Genomic DNA, 16,411 nt, shown 5'->3' with positions numbered 1-16,411 from the left:
CTTCGTGTACACTGAAGCGGTGGAGGGAGGAAGCAATGGACAGATCAAGCTGACCTACTTCACATAAAATGAGGCAGCTACATAAAGACGGAGGATGTTCTCTAGTGCCAAGAAGGAACAGAACTCGTTTCACTGAATTAAAACCAGCTTTTTATTTGACATTAAAAAACCCAGTAAGGCTGAGCTCGTGAGTTCTCTGAACTCTTAGGGTTGATAAACAGGATGTACTTTTACAGGCCTTAGCTTGGCACAGTCAACAGTTCCAGTACTTACTGTTTTTCTCACCACAGGTGTACAGTACGTTTGAAATTAACACAAGAATGCAAATCATACAGTTGGTCCACAGGGAAACATCCTACAAGGGAAGATGCTGCATCCTTTCACCTTTAAGGGTTGCAGATGGAGCAACATATCCTCCCTACAACGCAGTGAGCCCCTGGACAGTGCTGTACAGAGACACCATCTCACCGCCCTGCTGCTTCTAGGTTGGAATCAAATATAAAACCCCATAGCATCTCTTTCCCCCCAGGTTAGTCGTAATTCTTAGCAGTGGGACCATGAGTGACTGCCCCTTATGGTATTAGGCAGTCACGCCCATCAGATGGCTCTACAGTGCTGACCTTGGCCTTTGCTTGGGAGGATGTGGGAACACAGGACATGATGAGGTCCAGCTATCCCCTGTGACTTGGGGCAGGATTCTGGAAACAAATGTATTTACAAATGGGCTGGAGAGCTCTGTGCAGAGTCCAACAATATGGCATGGAGAAATTCCAAAGCCAGCCAGGGTGCCACGCCAGGAAATCAGCCCAGCATCTGCTTGGTAGGACACAACTTCTTTAACAAAACCATACCTAGTGTGCCCAGGCTGCAGGGGGGGCCAAGCAGGTGCTATTTCTAAATGCACACAGTAAATGCTGTGTACCCACAACACAGCACTGACGGCCTCTTCTGATGTGCATCCTGTCCTTTCATAAAATGACCTCCTCCAGGGGAGAGGGCTGACTTCTCCATTCATTACTACATGGCCCTGTGCAACTTCAGGATTTCCACCAAGCTTCCTCTCACAGACAGCCAATTCTTGCTTTAGATGTTGTCGTAGCCAGACTGCTCCCCTCCCTCCTGCAAGCTAGAGTACAGTCACTTACACAGCTTCCTCCAGGGCTGGCCTGAAAGAGGGGAGTCTCTCTCAAACAAGACGAGCACAGGCCTGCTGAGCAGGACCACTTACCGCATTTGCAGGGGAACAATTCTTATTCAGCTATCAGCTGTGTTCTCCTTTGGGGTAGGCAGTGAGTAATGCTCCCAAAGCCTGTACCCCTTCCCCACGCTGTGGGCTGAAGAGTGGAAGGAATGATTACCCAAAGGCCAGTGCCAGCAAAGTGGATCCCATCGTTATATTTCCAGCAGGAAGCTGGAGCTGGCCAGCTTTTGCTCCTGTGCTGGAGACGTCTTGGCTTTACCCTGCAATGGTTTGTGGCACTCTGAGTCGGTCAGGGAAGGGTAATGCTGCCGGTAGCACAGGTATGCAAATGTGAAACCAATCGCTGAGCCAGCCAGCACATCTGTGGGGTGGAAACAACAGGGTGATTCACACACAGCACTGTCTCCCTGAACCCCAAGGAGCTGTGCTCCCATACCATGACACTAGGCAACCTGGGCCCATGGCAAACCCACTGCTGTTCAGAGCTCCCCATGCAATGACTGTGACAGCAAAGGTCTCTTCCAGGCAGCGATCCCCAAATACACTTTCCCGTTCATAAGTACCCGTCCCATGGCACAGCTACAAGCCCGACACAGCGGAACTGAAAGTCCCAGTGAGGACGATGCGCTGCCCTGCTCATGGTGCTCCAGTTAGAGCTGCCACTTAATCTTCAGCTCTAGCACTGAGCAGAACACACATTTCCCAGAGAGATCACGACCCCGGAAAGGACTTTCTCTTTCACCAACATTCCCTCATCCCACTTAGAGCCCTGAACATCAGTGCCCCATTCTATCTATCCAGGGTCTTCGGTGGTGCCCATCACCATGGTCACTGAACACTGTTCCCACAGGACAACCCACTGCCCCTGCTATCCTCTCCCCGGCCGGCATGCTCACCTTGCCAGTGGTGCTTGTAATCACAGGTGCGGGACAGAGCGATGAGGAGCGCGCAGAGCAGTGGTGATAAGAAAGCACAGAGCCGCCAGGATTTTCCACGCCCGCCAGGGGCGAAGCAGTGCAGTTTTCCTGCCAGGTACAAGGCAGAGAAGGCAAGACCAGCAAAGGCAACTGGACAAAAGGGGGAAATTCACATCACTGAGGAATCCATGCTCAGAGAGCTCAGCTCAGCGGCCATCCATTACCAGGAGTGATTTAAGAGTATAAAGGACCCCTCTGAGCTTGTCCTGAAAGGACAACTAGGCAAAAAGCAGGGCCAGGGAGGTAGTACTGATACCTGGCACTCAAGAGTGAGTCAGTCTGCAAACAGCAGTGAGCCTTGTGCACCGCCGTTTTACAGAGGGAAAAGTGAGGCCTGGCAAGAAGTCAATGAACATGCCCCAGGCCACGTGGCAAGACAGTGGCAAAGTTGATCCCGCCTCCCAGGCACCTGCTCACCCTTGTTTGGTTCTCCCATGCTGCACTATGAAGAGGAAACAAACGCTTACAAGAGGAATGCCCACTCGGGAAGCTCTTGCGTCCCTCAGTCACCACGTCCGCATCACCGGTGCACACCAGCTTGGAGTTTGCCCGTCCATCCGGAAAGCAGCGGTAGAAGAAATCCGGCCGTGGCCTAATGGGCAGAGAAGCAAAGCACAGCATGTGACCCTGCCCCATGCAGAGGAAGAGACGCTTAGCAGCTGGCATGGTTTGACTGGACGCTCCCCTGCTCAGGCTAAAGCACCAGAGGGCATCCTTGCCCGCCTGCTTTGGAATCCCCCCAGCACAGCCCTTGAGGAGTCTTCAAAACACCCACGCTGTCCACACAGCACCCAAACTCACCACACACGGTTCTGAAAAGGGTCCTGGGGAAGGAAGGGCTAAGGGGTAGAGAATGGGGTATGGAGTCCTTCACCTCCAAGTGGCTGGCAGCTCTGGAAGTGAGAGAGCCTGACTAGAACAGAGCGTTGTTGCCCCCCAAAAGCTGCTGAGCAGCCTGGGTTGGGATGGGGGGTCCCAGTCCCAGGCACTGTGGCTGACCAGTAGCCACACCTCAACTGGCAGAGGAGCGAATGTGCTACAATGACTCAATGCCCCTCAGAGCCTGGTAGAGACCCTCCAAGAATAGCCTAGTGCAGTGGTGAGAGCATGCAGGGAAAGCTCACCTTGCCACTGCTGCTCTGTGGGGAGACACAAAGGGTCATTCCCCAGGGCCATCGGGCCTGTCCCAACACTAAATTCACTGAGGGTGGGTGTTTAAAACAGCCCCTGCTCTGTGGTTAAGAGAGTGCCCCCAGCCTGTCCCCGCACTTCCCCCCAAAAGGGTCTGGGAAAATTCAGCCAGTCACAGGCAGTGCACTGCTAAGTGCCTGGGTCTGTGGGCGCTGGCGATTAATGGACCTTCTTACCTCCCCACGACTAGCTTCACAGCATTTGTGAAGACCCCGTTCAGGGCAAGAGCAAGGCTGGCACCTGGAAGAGAGAGAAGAGCCGGCTCAGCACCAAACGCATGTTAATATTTAACCCACCCACACCCGCAGCAGGGGTTGGAGAAACTTTGCAGGTGGAGTTGGAGGAGTTCCCTTAATCAGTAGCCTCTATCAGAGGGATGCTTCAGCTGGTCCTGGTGCTGCATTGATCTGTGCGTCTGAGTTGACTTGAGAGGCGGCACATGGGCAGTGGGGAAAACCATGCCTTGCCCAGCAACACGGAGCATTCCCTGCAGGTGTTTGCCTTAGGGAAGGGCTGAACTCTGGGTCAGACAAGAGTGGACGATGGTCTGGGAAGGGCTAAGCACACATGTTCCAGCCCACAGAGGTGGTGGTGGGTTTTTTTTGTTTTTTTAAGAAAAATGGGTGAAATCCTGGTTCCACAGAAGCCACTGTTCTGCCACTGACGTCAGTGGAGTCAGGATGTTGCCCAGTAAGTGAAAGGCAGATAGTGGGAGACAGTCCAGCGAACAGACCCCAGGCAGGAGGAAGTTCCCAGTTCCCTAATGCACCCTGGCCAACATGCTGTGTGAGACCAGCCATGGATTCAAGAGACCCCTCCTCCCCTCAGGCCCATTCTCCATCACACGGAGGTTCCTGAGTCGTAACAAGGCGATGCCCCCACCCTAGGCTGTGACATTAGCCACAGCTCTAAACTATTGCGTGAGTACAATGATGCTCTCTGTGTCCCACGTGCTGGGGACTGACCCACCCTGATTTACCCACTGGGTGTTACTGCTGCCAGGAGCAAGAGCTTGTTTGCCCCAGGGATGCCCTCAGTTCAGCGCAATGTTGTTGGTGCGACTGTCAGGATTGCTGGGGGGAGCTCACCCAAAAAGGCCTCCTGCGTGTCTCTGCGGTCGACTTTCATGAGGAATTTTGCCAGGAGGATGAACGTCAGGGGAAACAGAAACGAAATTAACTGCAACGAGACAAGACAGCACAGTCACAACATTGCACGTTTGTTCCGCGGCTTCCCAACCAAAAATCAATGCATGAGCTATTAAAGGAGGCTAAAAACCTTCACCCCTAAACCAAATAGTGCTCCCCCCCTTCGCTCTTTACAAAGCGAAAGCTGATCCCAGCTATTAGCATCGGTAGCGAACACTGAATAGCGTAGGTACCAGTAGCACGGCTTCCTCAGCTCTCACTAATGCCCTAACCTGCAGGGTGCAAAGGCCATCAGTAGGGAGCTCTCCAGATACAAGGACAGCAAAGATAAAGAAGAACAGCAGCCAAAAATTCTGCCTGTTAAAAAGCTCCAGTCCGTGTAATATCCTTGCCCTGCTGCTGCTGCTTCTGTTTAGGGGAGCTCTTAAGGGGGTTATGTTCATATACCTCTGTAGAATGCCAAGCACATTGTAGGAGCCGTCTAAATAATCACACTGCGGCCTCAGCCTGCTTTCCTACATCACTTCCAGTGGCACTCCCTCGCTGCTGTTCAGTCAGACGTTGCTTCCTGAGAACACTACGGCCCCTGAGCATGTTTCACTTTCTAGGCGCTTTGCAAATATTAACTAATTAATCCATCAGCTGTAGCATTGAAATTGTTTGCTAGGGAGAAAAACAAGAGCAGCTGTCAGGAGACAGCAGTTGTTATTGCTGATATCTCAGGGACAACGGACTCTTGGGGATTGTGTCACAATACCCAGTGCTCCAGGGAATGCTCTTGTCGTCAGACAAGCCCAAATGTCATTTGCTGTCACTTCGGGAGTTTAACATGGCACTTGACCTAAAGGTCAACTCACCAAATCCAAATGCCATGCAAGAGTTTTCTCCTTTAGCATTTCCTACATGCTGTACCTGCCTCTTCAACAAAAAGGAACCATAGTTCTTTGCCCCCAAAGCCACTGACCAATCCAAGAACTGCAGCATCTCACCGGGAATGCCACTTCCACAAATCAAGGGACAGAGTCCATCAACAAAACACTGTCTACCTGAAAGCTGGTTAGTTTACTGTTAACACATTTTTTTAATCTCCCGTCCTACCCCTGAACTGGAGTTCAGTTTTTGCGATTTTATAATCACATTTTCCTATTTTAAATGCTTTTTCTTCCCCGTTGCTATGTGAAGCCCCACACAAACAGCAGGGGAAGTTGTGTCCGGGCAGCACAGTACATGCAGTCGGCTTCACTATAGGAACTGATACAGAATTAAAATTCTCTCTTCCAGTAATAATGATCTTAAGTGCTACCTGCAGCTATAGTAGGTAAGCAGTCTTCAGAGAGAAGCCTGTTTTTTTCTGAGGGTGTCCCTATAATCCTCTATCACATTTCCATTCTTCTTGAGCTTCATTCAGGTTCTCAGTCATCACAGCACTTAAGCATGTGCTTAACTCTAATCACATGCTAAAGTGCTTTGTTGGATCAGCAGTTTACTGACACCCAGTAACCACTCATCCAATCGATCATCACTTCTCCCTCTCTTCCCATCTCATCTTTCCCCTGCCTCCTCTTTCTCTAGGGATCTACATTCCCTCTTCTTTGGCTTGGTTGTATAGTTATATCTCCTACCTCACGTCCAATACAAACTTTTAAATCACCAAAAATTTGGCCCAAAAGGTGAGGTTTTGTTAAAAACAATTGCTTATAAAACTTAGCCCAACAGAAACAATTTCACAGTTGATTTTAAACAATATTCCCTGGCAGTGTGTGAAATGCGAAGCTCTGCAGCACTGAACCTGACAGTAAAACTGACTGTGAACAAACATGAAACGGATTTTCAGTGTCCAAGCTGAAATGCAAAAAGTAATCTCAGAGCACCAGGAAAGAGAGGTCCATCAGATTTTAAACATTCTTTCATTTCTAATAATCTAAAATATCATTAGTCATGTAAATTAAGAAGAGTGTTTGTTTCCATGATTTTTTAGCTGATAGCTATTATTTTAAAGGAAAACTATGATTTAAAGAAAAAACCTAAGACGAGAGTCTAGTGAACTGGGTGAATACTTACAAACATGAGCTTGGTGGGTACATGGTCCGCTTCTATGTATGGGTTTTTATAAAGCCACATCTCTTCAGGCTGTATGACACGTTCAAATGGAGGCAGAAGTTCCATGATTCTAGAGAAAAAAACAACACTTTGGAAAGGTGCATGCTAGTGCCGGGATTTGGGTAGTTCTAAGGAGGTGGTCAGCTGAGTGACTCCTACTTACTCTCTCACACAATACAAGAACAAGGAGACACGTAATGAAATTAAAAGGCAACAATGGTTGAAACTGATGAAACACTTTGCAAGCACCTACTGCCACAAGGCATTGTTAGAAACACTCAAATCACCCAGCCAGCACAGTGATTCTGTTTCATTACCAGAGGATCCAAGAGGTCCGCCGAATTTAAAAAGGCACTAGCTATTTACATGACTAATATGAATTCCATTCTCATATATACTAGCTATAGTAAAAATATATGAGATAAAACCATATGTTTCAGGGCACACACCAACCACTGACTGCTTGGGGCTAGGAGAAAACTTTCCCAATTAGGTTATTGGATGATTGACCATGAAGCATCAATTACAGGATACAGTCAGGTTTCAGAGTAACAGCCGTGTTAGTCTGTCTTTGCAAAAAGAAAAGGAGGACTTGTGGCACCTTAGAGACTAACCAATTTATTTGAGCATGAGCTTTCGTGAGCTACAGCTCACTTCATCGGATGAATTCATCATTGCATCCGATGAAGTGAGCTGTAGCTCACGAAAGCTCATGCTCAAATAAATTGGTTAGTCTCTAAGGTGCCACAAGTACTCCTTTTCTTTTTGCGGATACAGTCAGAGGCTAGGTACTGAAATAGATGGGTCATTGGTATTCTCAGATATGTCCAATCCTATCTTCTTAACTGCCTAATGAGTAGGCAGGTTGCATCTTGGGCTTGTCTACATGAGAAAACTACACTGGTTTAAGGTGTAAATTTAAACCAATATAGTTAAACCACTGCAAAAAGCTATGAGGACACAGATTCTGATTTAAGAGCGGCTTATCTCACAGGAATTGCTAGACTGGATCAGACCCAAGGGCGAGGTCCCTCTAGTCCTGTACCGTATCTGTTACGGTGGCCAGCACCAGATGCCTCAGAGGAACGTCCAAGAACTCTGCAGTAGGTAAATGTGGGATAATCCATGGTCAGCATTAGGGCTCCTTCTGATCTCTCATAGTTAGAGATTGGCTTAAACCCTGAAGCACAAGGTTTAACATCCCTGTTTAACATTAGTTACTACTCTGGATATTCTTTTTATCCATATAACGATCCAGTCCCTTTTTGACTCTTGCGAAGTTTTAGTCTCAGTGACATCCTGTGGCAATGAGTCCCACAGCTCAATTATCATTTCAGTCCATTTATCAGGTATAGATGTAAGGCATACTGGTCTGTAATTGCCAGGATCCAGAGCCATTCTTAAATATAGCCACAACATCTGTTACCTTCCAATCTCTACTTTACTCAGCAGGTTTTAAACTGAAGTGTCATGTACCAGTTTAACTGTATCAATTTAAGAACCAGTTTAAGTTAAACAGGCAGCTTTCCTATATAGTCAAGGCCTCTCTCTCAATGGAGGGAACCTCCTCTGTTTTGAAAGTGACCCGAAAGAGGAAACATCAAGCCAAGTCAGCCACATACCCCTCTGCTGAATCCCTGCAGGCTGGCTACACTGGGGAAAAAATGAGGCATTCCACACCAGGACAGGTTTATCCTAATCTCCAAAAATTAAAAGCAGGTTCTCTGTAGCTGCCATCCAGCCTGTCCCCTGGTTCTGGGGTGCCACAGATATCAACCACAAGGGCGGTCTGTCTCCGGAGCCTCCCATCATTAAGTCACAGTGCAGCCCAGGCTACCGGTAACAGTTACCGCTTGGCAGCGGGTGGCCCAAGTGCCATGAGCACCCGGGTTGGCTCTCAGTCCAGTGTCCAGCTGGCACAGAAGGATCACATCAACAGCACCCAAGAGGGTGGGGGCTGTCCTGGGGGGGATCCCCGTGTGTGCTAAAGTGGGGGGTTCCCCTGCCCTGGCCCTGCCCTCAACAGGGGGTGTTTCCCAGGGGGATCCCCATCTGTGCTATTGGGGGGGGCCTGCCCCGGGGATCCCCGTGTGTGCTAAGGTGTGGGTTCCCCCGCCCTGTCCCTGATGGGGGGTTGTTTCCCAGGGGGATCCCCATCTGTGCTATTGAGGGGGGCCTGCCCCGGAGATCCCCCTGTGCGCTAAGGTGGGGGGTTCCCCAACCCTAGCCCTGCCCCGAACGGGGGGGTTCCCAGGGGGGATCCCCATCTGCGCTAAATGGGGGGTTCCCCGGGCGTATCCCGAACGGGGGGGTTCCCAGGGGACCCCCCCGCCTGCGCCACGTGTCTCCCGGCCGGGCCCCACTCACAGGAAGGCCCCGAAGAGCAGGCCCCGCGCGCCCACTTCGGCCGCCAGCCGCGGCCCCTCCATGCTCCGGGCGGGCAGCGCGGCGCGGCCGCTCCCTGCAGCCGGGCCCGGCGGCTCCTCCCCGGCCGCGCCCGGCGACGTGGCTGCAGCCCGCGCCCGCCCTCTGCCGAGCGCCGCCGGCGGCTGCTGGGCCCCGGCCGGCCCCGTTACGGGAAAACCCGCCCCGGCCACGCGTTACCCAAACCCCATCCCAGAGCAGCACAACCCCGCCAGGCCCCCGCACAAAGCCAGCCCCTCCGGGAACCACACCCCCAGCACCACTCACGGCCCTGGTGCATTGCAGGTAATTCCCGTGCATCTCCACGGGGGAGCAAAGAGGCTAGACCTGAACCGTGAACACAGCGTGGCCATTCTCCCCCTAGGAGCTTTTACTCCCGCTGGTGCGCTAGATCTTTAGAATGTCTTTAAAAATAAAATCACAGGGGGAAGAATTCATGTTTTACTTTTTAAAAAGGTGGGAGAAGAGGGAATTCACCAAATAATCCCTTTTACAAAGGAAGCAAGATTTAAAGATACACCCAGGGGGAATTGGCAAGGATCACAGAGCAAGCAGTAAACCAAGGGCTTAAAAATAAAAAATTTAATAAGGAAGCAAATTCTGAAGTTCAGCCTCTGGGCTGTAGGTTACCTTTTTGTGCGGAAACCTCTGAGATTAAGCTGCCTCCTCTTAGGTGTCTGTAAAATGTCCAGTACACTTTGGGTGCTAGATAAATAAGACCAACAGGAAACATTTAAGCCACTTGGCAGAGATTACCAAAAAAAAAAACCCAACCCTTTCCTACTGAACCAAGTCCCTCTTTTAGACATATAGAAAAGCACCAGCTACAAATAATGAACAACACTAGAATTCAGGGTGGTACTGCATTAATGTCTTTGGTCTACCTCTACTTCAACAATCCCATATGAAGCACAGTTACTAGTATAAATGTCAACTGACAATATTTTATAAAAGGACAATCAATATGTAAGATCACAAAGCAGTTGCACATACATTTAGAAAAGCACAAACATTAAATATAGACTAAAGATCTAAGACATAGACGCTAGATTAATGCTCCAGTTCAGCTAGGATGACAGCACCAGAGAACCAGTATGAAAGAATCAGACCTTGACTTATTTTTCAAAGCAACTGACTCTGTTGAAATATAAATATACGGAGCTGTTCCTTCTGGTTGTACAACGTTCCTTTTGGTGTGCTTTGTAAAACAGAACTGCAGAATGCTTTCCATAGATTCCAGGCCTTCGCTCTGTGATTATCCATGTTAAAGAGGCTTTATTATAAATACAGAGGGGCTCTTTCTAGAGAGCTTTTCTAAAAGACCACATTTGTAACTTTTTTATTCTCAGTTGAATTCACACACTGGTGTCAATAAATATTTTACATTATATCTGTTTATTGGTCACTTTGTTTGCGGTGTGTTTTTGTTGCTGTCCATAGACTGTTTATGTTCTCTGTCCATAGACTGAAAGTTACAATATGAAAAAATTCACATTCTTAATTGGAACATTCAGAACAATTTATTGAAGTCAACCTCAAGCAAAATTTTAAATCAGTGGAATGTCATTAAAACCCTTTCCAAATTAATCCTCACAGAAGCAAAAACACATCTGAATTCCAAAGTATTTGTAAAATAAAAAAGGCAACATCTCAGTAAATATAATGTACAAAAATTATATGATCCTACCATCACAACATTCAGTAAGAAGCTAAAATATTACAGGCAATTCTAAATACACTATAACTAGCTGACAATAAGCTATCTATATACAGGTTAACCAAGCTTTACAGGTTTCACACTATGCAAGAGAACATAGGCCAAACAACAACCCCCCATCCCAATATTGTATATCTCAAAGTCTATGCGGCAACATCAAGTCATAATACAGTAATGCCCCAGTGGAACATCCCCAGGGAAAATTAACACTACTCTGTTAGTGTCAAGAGCTTCTAGCCAAGTTCTAGAAACTCCTAAGATATTGACTTTAGTGAATATTGATGCTTTGCTATTAAAGACTCAAGTGATTTAGTTAAAATAACATTTCACAGAATCTACAAAGTTTGTTACAGATAAACAAAGTCTACAGAAATAACAACTCTACAAAGGTCATTGTTACAGATAAAGATTACATGGAAATGAAAACAGAATCTGTAGGTATCTGTGTTTGTTGTGCAATATCACTTGTGTAGATACAAATGAGTTAAATTTTAATAGCAACCCCAAATATGCACATACCCTTATACAAAAGAGACAATCTTATTACTAGCCAGTTGTAATAGTTATTTATCATCTTGGTTTTCAGTGGCAACATGATTAGTTTGCTTATAAATTAAAAAAATATGACACTAGAAATGAGATATGGATCAATATTAATGAATAGGAAGCAAGTGTATTTCATCCAGTCTGTTTGTAAATCAAAAGTGAACAAGAATTCCTTAAAACGTCCAGTGCTACACTATGGGACAAATGTTTGGGAGAGGATCAAACATATAGCCACAGTTGCTTTTCAAGCTAGAAGAGACACCATTAAAAATGGCAGCTGTCTCACTCTTGTGCACAAATACAGTCAGTACCACATGACAAACAGTGAATGCATGGCTTTGGCAAATTCATATCTATTTTCCCTTTTTGTTTTTATATTGTCCTATACGAAGTACAGACAGTTTCAATTTTATAATCCTCCCACCCTCACTAGGGTAAAAGTACCTGAGTTTGCCACTCAGGAGTAGAATATAATAGGAAACAAGCATTTTTCTTCTTTTTCTGAATGACATCGAATACATCCAGAATTTCAGGAGTGTATCATAAGTGCAAATGTCTTTTGCTATACAAAAATAAGTGGCAGGGGTTGAGGGAGTGGATACAATATTATAAAGCAAAGGACATCAAAAAGTCAAAAAGCTGCTGGTGTCTCATGCACTAATACACTTCTCATTAAGAGCACACAAGTCTGAGACATCTGCTTTGAAAAACTCTCTCCATTTTGCCTTGAATACACTGGGAGTGGAAAATCATTTTTAACTCAAGGGGGGAGGTAAAGAGACTTTTAATGTCGTATATAAAAAATGTTATCTATGTATAAATAAAATAGCTGTAAAAATAATGAACTGCAGAGCTTCAAGTACATTAAACCCTGAATTCAATGAGGCAGAGGTTTCAATGTTAAAGTGACTACTTCGTACCAGCGGCAGACATTCTCATTCCCCTACCCCACCTCCCTAACCCAACCCAGATAATTTTTTTTGTTAATTTCAGTATATACATATTTTACGTCTAGAAGTTCACTTTCTATTATGTCTAGTAAATGTGTCTTTCCGATTCCACCTGGAAACTAAGATATAACAAGTTTTTAGTGGAAAGGCCAAACGAAACATTCTATCCCTTTCATTCCATGTTAGACTCTCTAAGCCTCTGGTGGTAAACGTAGCGAAGATAATTCATCCAGAAAAACTTGCCCTTACAATTAGCTGTCCTGATCTGCAAATGCCTTCCATTCTTACGTCCTACTGATGAGATGACAAGCCAATTTTACAGACTATCGGAAAACTGCAGTAATTAATCCTTACACCATTAGGGCATGGTCCACAGAACCTCTGATCTGAACTAAGATGCATACTCTATAAAAAAAGGGCTCTAGTAAAGTAAACCAGAAACATCTGTGCAGGGCAGCTCAAGTATTGCATTACTGTGTAGCCAGCAGATCATCATCATCTATAGTCAGGAGTTTGCTGAAAGTCTGACCCTATTTTAACATTTAGCAGACAAAAAAAAATCCAAATGAGAGGGGAAAAAACAATGTGATTGGCACCTCCTTCACTTAAGAAAGGGCTGCCAGATTATTATATACTGTTAATTAAAGCACTTTATTTTCCAGCCAGGAAGTAACAAACCACCACAGCATTCACTTCTTTGCAGCAAATTGTAGGACTCTGGACTAAAACTTCCAAACAAACAAAACCACCCCTCTCTAGCATTTTTCCTAGAGTTCAATTTAGAGATACTGAAAGTTTAATTCAACAGCCCAAAATACACAGAAATACTGATAAATCAAAATGTCAATATTTACGGTAACAAATTTATAGCAACAAATTTCTGCTTTACTACAAAAGTTAAGTTATTCTTCCATTCACTTTAAATAATGTTACAAAAACATGGTTAAAATTTGTTTTCAGCATATTCTGTGTTCTGCATACAAAATCATCATCTAAATAAAGAGAATCCCCAGTTATCACCAATTTATTTCAACCCGATGTTCTCTTATTTCACTAAAAAGCTTCCTGATGCTTTGGATATTCTCCCTCTGTCCAGCAGGTAGAAAACCAATTCAAGTTTTATACTCATAATTATACACATTTAAAAGCTATCCTTGTCCTCACACCACCCATGTCTCAGCCCAGCTGTTGGCTGCTTTCAGTTACAGTTTTCTTATGTAAAGGATTAAACAAGAGAGGACAACCAGCAAGAACTTTGAAACTAAAGATATAAAGTGACATGGAGTGACAACTGACTCCATGACCCTCACAGCATTATATGATTTGCTAAACTCCATGACCCTCACAGCATTATATGATTTGCTAAACTTTCAGAGTACCTTGACATACTTAGTTATGCCCAATATGCTGATATGTCAGAATATATTTTGATCATTTCACATGGCAATTAATATTTTGAAACAGCTGTCAGCTCATTGACATCTCAAATGCTTAAGGCATTTTGACATTGCCATTCCTCCCAAATCAATGACAAGACAGTGTTGACATACTATAGAAGAAAGCCCATGGGAACACTTCATCATACAGTATTTGCAAAGTTCAGCACTTTCTGGCTTACTATATCCAAAAATCATCTGAACAACAGGAAACCTAACATTCTATTATACAATGTAAACAGACCAGGTCTTAGGGACACTACCAAGGAAAGAGCTGTGTTTGGAATTTTAGAAAAGGGTGAAAACCCCCTCCATTAAGAGCTTTTTTTTTTATCACAAACAAAAAAGCTAAGAAAAATAAAATCCTATTTTGTTTAAATTTTTTCTTTTCTTTTTTTTTTTTTTTTTTTTTTGTAAAAAATACCAAAATATAGCACTGCTTACAAGCAAGATTAGTGTTTTAGACATTCACTTCAGTATTGGCCACAACAGGGCAAGTAATCTGCATTTTCCATTAACACTCTAAACCATAAACTAACTCGAAGATCACATAAGAGATCTATACTAGGTAACAAAACAAAAAAACCCACACAAACTGAGTTTACTGGAAAGGGATCTGTAAATTGTTCCAAGAGGAATAGCTTCCAGGTCAGTGAAGTGGCATTTCAGGTGCTTCAAAGGCTGTAGTGTATTTTGTTAATTTTGCAATTGCACAAAAAAGAAAAAAAGTACAAAATTTGACTTCCACTCTCACTGGATTAGAAATAATTTGAGAATGCAAAAGGAAACCTGGTACAAAGGTGAGCCATATTCCAAAGCCCTATAGTTTTATTTTCCACCCCTTTATTAATCACTTTCTGGACCTGAGATGCCACCATGTACCTGCAGGTCTATGCAGACATTTTCCCAGAGACAATGTTGAATGTTCTTCAGAATTAATAAAAAAATTCTCTCTGCCATGTGCCAGCCATGCCTTGTATTAATTCCTTCCATGTGGGGGTGCTCCAGAACACCCAGTGGCAGAAAGTTAGTGTAAAGTTAGCTGGTAAGATCAGTACACCAGCCATTGCCTACAAATTAAAGGATTACAGTTGACTATGCTAACTATACTGGGATATACACAGTACTTTGTAAGACTGAGTGCCTTAGTGTAGGCCCAATATATACCCTGTTAATTCAGGAAGTGCTTTTAAGAACTGATTTTTCACTATTGGATAAAAACCAATGAAGATAAATTCAATTGTGAGATATATCCCCACCCCCGCAAATCTAAACACCCCTGCTCCCCAAAACTCTTTTAAAAACACATAATACACACATGGGGTCGATCCCCTATTCCTTTAACACTCAAGAACTCCCTTTGAAACCAATGGGAGTTTGGGAGGAAGGTACCAAAATATCAGGCTCTAAGAGAATCACCATGAAACAAGCACAGACTAGACATCTGATAAATACATAGAAAATAGCTCAATCCTGCACCCACTGAAGTCAATGACAAAGCTCGCAATGACTCCAACAAAAGCAGGATCAGGGCTTTCGCTATGAAGAATGTAGTGCAATGTCCATAAACTGTCCATGAATCCTCTCCACCCAAAACTGCCCTCCAAACGAAGCGAGGCAGAAAAGTGACCATTGCACAGTTAAGCTCTTTCTATGCTTCCTTTGTCAGCTAACACCGCTCATTTTAACAATGAGGGACCATAATTCCTTCCCCTCCCCTTTTTTATTAAAAGTATCTACTGAAATAAAAAGCACTTCAAGAAAAAAAAAAAAGAAATGTGGATAATACTCCTAATTTCCTATGTGAAAATCTTTACAACATTATTCATAATAAATTAAGCATGATGAGATGAAATCCATCTTCTCAAAAGACCTTTAAAGATGAATGCAGCTGGAATGAAGGCATTTCACTGTCCACTGCTCTGAAACCCACATCACTCCTCCTGGTGTTACGTGAAAGCTGTTTGTAGATTGCAGAGGGTTGGTACTCTCCCTTTTTTAATAACTAGACATACACTGATTGGTTTTGCTACTCAATTATTTTTTTAGACACGCTGACTGATCAGGACCAGAATCCTCAACATCCTTTAAAATTAAATAAATAAATATGTTATGTTTTCCTTTCTACACTCAAAGAACATATTTTAACACAATATTCTTTTCAACGTCAAAAGGTTTGCTTTTTTTGATTTTTTTTTTCTCCCCTTAAGAAAGCCAAGACATTTCTGTTTTCCAACAGTAAGAGCTGCTGAAGCACATTCAAGGGTAAGGTAAGGTAAGAAAAGGACAAGAACAGAAACACCCCCCACCTTCCCCCCCAAAAAAACGGACACCACTGACTGCTTCTGCTTGCCAAGATTAGATGGTCCCTTTCCCAGTTCCAACAAGGCAGCGCTGATGATGAAGACTGAATGTGTCATAGCAGTCTCTTCAAGTTCATCATCTATTTGCCATTTGTTATTTGTTTTTTTTAACAACTTTATTCCTTTGCTTCTTCTCCAGGGTTCTGTGGTTGCAATTTGCATTTTATCTTGCTCCAATACTCTGGTGCCACAGGAGATTTGGGGTTATGTTCAGAGCAGCAGAGACGGCCATCCAATGCTGATGCCACTAAGGCTCCCTTCTCATGATCTTTACAGAACGAACGAGGGCAAAACTCGCAGAATGAAATTGCAGGATTGCTACAGATGTCACACTGGTGCCATGGACATTCCCACTTTC

General features: G+C 44.7%; 3 protein-coding genes across 7 annotated transcripts in view; 1 reads left to right on the top strand and 2 right to left on the bottom strand.

Annotated features, from left to right (window-relative positions):
- The window catches only part of DDHD2 (DDHD domain containing 2), a 25,163-nt gene extending 24,745 nt beyond the window's left edge, over nt 1-418 (top strand). The window contains exon 18 of one of the 2 annotated variants that reach the window (XR_013344577.1): nt 291-324. The gene's annotated coding sequence lies outside the window, so the exon portion shown is untranslated. Of the gene's footprint in view, nt 1-290 lie in introns of both variants that reach the window. The other variant, XM_077805752.1, reaches the window with a different exon arrangement.
- PLPP5 (phospholipid phosphatase 5) lies at nt 134-16,117 on the bottom strand. 2 transcript variants are annotated; one of them, XM_077805759.1, is made up of 8 exons: nt 16,031-16,117; nt 9,672-9,746; nt 6,579-6,687; nt 4,458-4,548; nt 3,546-3,609; nt 2,646-2,770; nt 2,098-2,268; nt 134-1,562 (listed from the first exon to the last, which is right to left on the bottom strand). In XM_077805759.1, exons 1-8 carry the CDS (start codon nt 16,108-16,110, stop codon nt 1,393-1,395), a joined length of 885 nt encoding a protein of 294 aa, XP_077661885.1. In that variant the 5' UTR covers nt 16,111-16,117; the 3' UTR covers nt 134-1,392. The 2 variants fall into 2 exon arrangements, with proteins under 2 accessions (XP_077661885.1, XP_077661886.1); XM_077805760.1 differs by lacking the exons at nt 9,672-9,746; nt 16,031-16,117 and adding an exon at nt 8,985-9,096.
- Nucleotides 9,609-16,411, bottom strand: part of NSD3 (nuclear receptor binding SET domain protein 3) — a 63,705-nt gene continuing 56,902 nt past the window's right edge. For 2 of the 3 annotated variants that reach the window (XM_077805740.1, XM_077805741.1), the window contains one exon: nt 10,536-16,411. In XM_077805740.1, the coding sequence (XP_077661866.1) occupies nt 16,170-16,411 (242 nt within the window). In that variant the 3' untranslated portion in view covers nt 10,536-16,169. Of the gene's footprint in view, nt 9,747-10,535 lie in introns of those variants that run through there. The other variant, XR_013344572.1, reaches the window with a different exon arrangement.

This window comes from Eretmochelys imbricata, chromosome 26 (assembly GCF_965152235.1).
Source record: "Eretmochelys imbricata isolate rEreImb1 chromosome 26, rEreImb1.hap1, whole genome shotgun sequence".
NCBI classification, from domain to species: domain Eukaryota; kingdom Metazoa; phylum Chordata; order Testudines; family Cheloniidae; genus Eretmochelys; species Eretmochelys imbricata.
Note: the sequence above shows the minus strand (reverse complement) of the source record. Positions and strands in the feature narration are given on the sequence as shown.

What these genes read in the sequence shown, in the direction of transcription:
- PLPP5 (XM_077805759.1), bottom strand. Translation starts at nt 16,110, where the DNA reads ATGACACATTCAGTCTTCATCATCAGCGCTGCCTTGTTGGAACTGGGA. An exon ending in TACCCACCAAGCTCATGTTT is followed by an intron (nt 4,549 to 6,578) that starts GTAAGTATTCAC and finishes GTCTCGTTGCAG; the next exon opens with TTAATTTCGTTTCTGTTTCC. An exon ending in TTACAAGCACCACTGGCAAG is followed by an intron (nt 1,563 to 2,097) that starts GTGAGCATGCCG and finishes TCCACCCCACAG; the next exon opens with ATGTGCTGGCTGGCTCAGCG.